The sequence below is a fragment of the Cyprinodon variegatus genome, unplaced genomic scaffold (genome assembly GCF_000732505.1).
Source record: "Cyprinodon variegatus isolate N-32 unplaced genomic scaffold, C_variegatus-1.0 Scaffold796, whole genome shotgun sequence".
NCBI classification, from domain to species: Eukaryota; Metazoa; Chordata; class Actinopteri; order Cyprinodontiformes; family Cyprinodontidae; genus Cyprinodon; species Cyprinodon variegatus.
Genome location: NW_015151249.1, coordinates 191642 through 195502, shown reverse-complemented (window position 1 = coordinate 195502; position 3861 = coordinate 191642). Strand labels below are relative to the sequence as shown.

Sequence of the window (3861 nt, the reverse complement as noted above, 5' to 3'; positions counted from 1 at the left end):
TGCACACCACCATGCTGCCACTACCGTGTAGAGCTATGTGGATGGTAGTTTCAGAATAATAAACTGAACTTGAAAGCATTGTTTGATCATTCTGATTAAATTGTGTGGTTGGAAAATTTAGTTTCTCTTATTTCATATATTAATTAATGCTATTTATTCGCTATAAAAGTTTCCATTCAGCCTTTTTCACCTGCAGAGCCACACAATTCCCTTGAGCGAGGGCTGTTTTTAGACATTCTTTCTTCCCATAACAAACCAGATTCTTTCTCAAGGTTTATTCATAAATTTTTACAGTTTAACCAAAGTGTAATTTGTTTTGAACTCATGATAAGTTTCCATTATTGGAAGTAAGGAGGAGCGAACGCTGCCCAGGTCAGAACAGGGCTGATTACCGTGAAATAAGGACCGAATGATGAACTGTTCTCTCTTTAAAAAGATTAAAATAAATTGCTGACTGAGTGAAATCCATCGATCTCCGTTTATTTAACTGGGGTGAATAGTTCATTACTTTTTTTCCACTACAATCTTTTTTTCTTTTTTCTAAAAAAACAACCTGAACTGATTCAGTTCCGTTGAGCTTGTTGCTGGGCCTGTTTATGTTTCATTCTTTAGGGGAATCAAAGTAAAAGATGCACTACTTTATGTTGTCTTATCAAACAAAACAATCAAATAAAAGTTTGTATAGCGACAGAATATTGGAAATTAAGTGTTTAAATTAAATAGCAATGGAAGTGCATCAGTCCATAGACAACATTATCATTGATAATGTCTATTAAGTTGTCTTTAGAAAAACTGAGAAATGATCTCAACTTTGGTGGCGTGGGTGAGGGGGGGTTGGGGGTGGGGGGGGATATTTATAACCAGAGTTAGCGTGTTTATTCTGATAAACATTGCGGTTTGGAAACTTCTGTCACTTCAGAATGTTGTTAGGTTGTTGCATCAAGTTATCAGATCGCTCATCTACAGCAGGGAGCTTTATTTGGTAGCAGAAACACATTATGTTACTTTTTTTTTTTTTTACAGTGTCCTGTCTGGCAATGTGGCAATAAGACTAATTGTCTTGATGCCAAAAAGAGCCCAACAGATTTTACTAATAATTATGCAGGGAGTTTTACAGTTTATATGGACGCTGCAATGTAAGTAGAGCAGAAAAACAGAAGAAGAAAAANACGAGAGTAAAGTCGTAACGCTACGAGAATAAAGTCGTAACGCTACGAGAATAAAGTCGTAACGCTACGAGAATAAAGTCTTAACGTTACAAGAATAAAGTCGTACCATTACAAGACTGGTAATTTTACAACTTTATTCTCGTAACGTTACGACTTTATTCTTGTAACGTTGGGAGAATAAAGTCGTAACGCTACGAGAATAAAGTCATAACGCTACGAGAATAAAGTTGTACCGTTACAAGACTGGTAATCTTACGACTTTATTTTCGTAACGTTATGACTTTATTCTCGTAATGTTGCGAGAATTAAGTCATAACGTTATGAGAATAAAGTCGTAACGTTACGAGAATAAAGTCATACCATTACAAGACACGTTATTTTACAACTTTATTCTCAACGTTATGACTTATTTCTCGAAATGGAAGAAATAAAAATCTCTAGCCTGGCCCTAATACTCTATCGTAGGAAAAGGGAGAAATAGACAGACTGACACAAAACTACTGACCTATTATGAAGGCCTACAGTTCAGAATTCATGTTTATCTTAATAAACACGTATTAAACACAAATGCATCTTATTCATTATCATTTATTTTCATCCCCAATTATCAAAGCTTTGTCAAGCAGTTTGGAAACAGGTGATAATCCCTTCTCTAATTCATCACCTGGCATAAAAAACCTTAATCCGTGCTACTTAAACTTATCATTTAGGTAGCACACACACATATCATCCTTATCTTATCTTATTCTTATATCTTATTTGTACTTTCAATCATATTTTTCTCTCCTCTGTAAACGGTTGCACTGCCAGAAAAAAAAAACTCCCACAAGGGATTAATAAAGTAAATCAAATAAACCATTTTAATCTAGATTAATTCCAAGTTTACAGTGAGATTAATTTAGATAAAAAAATGTATCTATGCCCAACACTACTTTTGCTATATACTTTTAACTGCAGTTTTGGTTTGTTTTTAGAGTTGTTTATTAGTCACTATTATTCTAACTATAAGTTTTTGTCCATTTTTATTATATTATAAATATGTCTTTAAATAATAAAGACTAGACAGGAAATAACATAAAAACGGTTCATTTTCTGCAGATTTAAACGGAGCGCTTGGGAAAAAGATCAGTTATCAAGACTTCTAAAAAGACTGAACATGAAAACATTTTTCCCTCGAACTGCGGTTGATGAAAGAGGTTAGAGGTCATTTGTGTCCTGGAGGGGCTGAAGCTCCCTAACCCCTCTTTCTACGACTGAATGTTTGATTTAGGAGCGTCGTATTAATCTCTTGCTTTCTTGTTTCATCATCGTTTCCTGATGTTCTGATCTAACATTTGTTTTCTGTCTATAAAACGGTGTGTTTAGTGATGCTTTCTAAAGTCTTCTCCTCAGGCGGTGCTGAAACGTAGCTCACTCCAGTCGTGTTTCTGCAGATTTCCCTGGAGGCCGTTGAAAGCCTGGGTCTCCTCCTGGAGGGCTCGGTGGGCCACGGTAAAGGTATTCAGCCCGTCCACAGGCTGCTGACCAAAGGTCCGCTCCAAGCCCAGTCAGGATTCTCGTCGCTGAGCCGCTCCTTCCCTCTGGACAAACTCCTGTCGTGTCTCCAACAAAACCTCACGCTCAACCCGTTCGGGATGACCGCCTGCCTCCAGTCAGGGAAGAAACTGGCCTGGGCTCAACAAGGTGTGCCTCAGTCTGCTGCCTTCCGCCTCCTTCACCCTCAGACCTGCTTCCTTTTCTCTGCCCTTTGACTCTCGGCTTGCTTTCTGTTCCTCCCAGTGGAAGGAGCCATGAAGAGAGCCAAGATTGCCCGGAACACCCACACGGCCGCCGCCGGCAGTAAGATTGTGCTGATGTCCCAGGTCATCAAACAGACTCTGGCCAAAACGTCTGACAAGCTGACCGGAGCCAACCTCAAGATCCACCGCTGCTCCGAGGCCTTCATATACCTGCTGTCTCCTCTCAGGTGGGGCCGCTTTCTCTGACGCTGGGAGCGTTTGGCGCTCTGGGACTCGGACTCAGCTGTGGTTTCTCTTTAGGTCCGTCAGCGTCGACAAATGCCGCGACTGCACAGTGGTCCTGGGTCCCGTACAGACCAGCGTCCACATTCACGGCTGTCAGAATGTTCGCGTGGTGTGCGTGGCCGGCAGGGTGGTGGTCGGCGCCTCGTCCAGGTGCACCGTCCACGCCCTGACCCCCACCTGCCCGCTGCTTCTGCCCGGTAACTCGAACATAACCCTGGGTCCCTTCCATACCTTCTACCCGTCGCTGGAGGACCACATGGCCAGCGTGGGGCTGGCTGTGGTCCCCAACGTCTGGGATCAGCCTTTGATTCTGGGAACCGAGGGCCTCGCCGGCCCCCTGTCCAAGTCAGACACCTCCTGCTATCGCCTGCTGCCCCCGTCAGAGTTCCACGCACTGGCCGTGCCCTTCCAGATGGACGGCGACACGTGCGAGATCCCTGGTGGTCTGCCGCCGGCGTACCAGGCGGCGCTGAGTGAAAAGAAGAAAAGGATTCAGAGCTGGCAGAGAACGGTGATGGAGGCCCGGCTAAACAAGTGAGTGGTCAAGAGGTCCACAGCTGGACTGATGTTTCAATTCTATTCAGTTCATTTCTATAGCGCCATTTCACAGCATGTCATTTCGAGGCACTTTCCAGTTCACCAGATCATCCAGTCAGATTGATTCAAAG

The 3861-nt window shown here is 42.7% G+C and overlaps 1 protein-coding gene across 1 annotated transcript in view; it reads left to right on the top strand.

Annotated features, from left to right (window-relative positions):
• The first annotated feature begins 2279 nt into the window (after nucleotides 1–2279).
• The window catches only part of tbccd1 (TBCC domain containing 1), a 3556-nt gene continuing 1974 nt past the window's right edge, over nucleotides 2280–3861 (top strand). Inside the window, exons 1-3 of the mRNA XM_015396415.1 lie at nucleotides 2280–2852; nucleotides 2949–3135; nucleotides 3209–3727. Of these exons, the coding sequence (XP_015251901.1) occupies nucleotides 2804–2852; nucleotides 2949–3135; nucleotides 3209–3727 (755 nt within the window). The 5' untranslated portion in view covers nucleotides 2280–2803. The remainder of the gene's footprint in view (nucleotides 2853–2948; nucleotides 3136–3208; nucleotides 3728–3861) is intronic.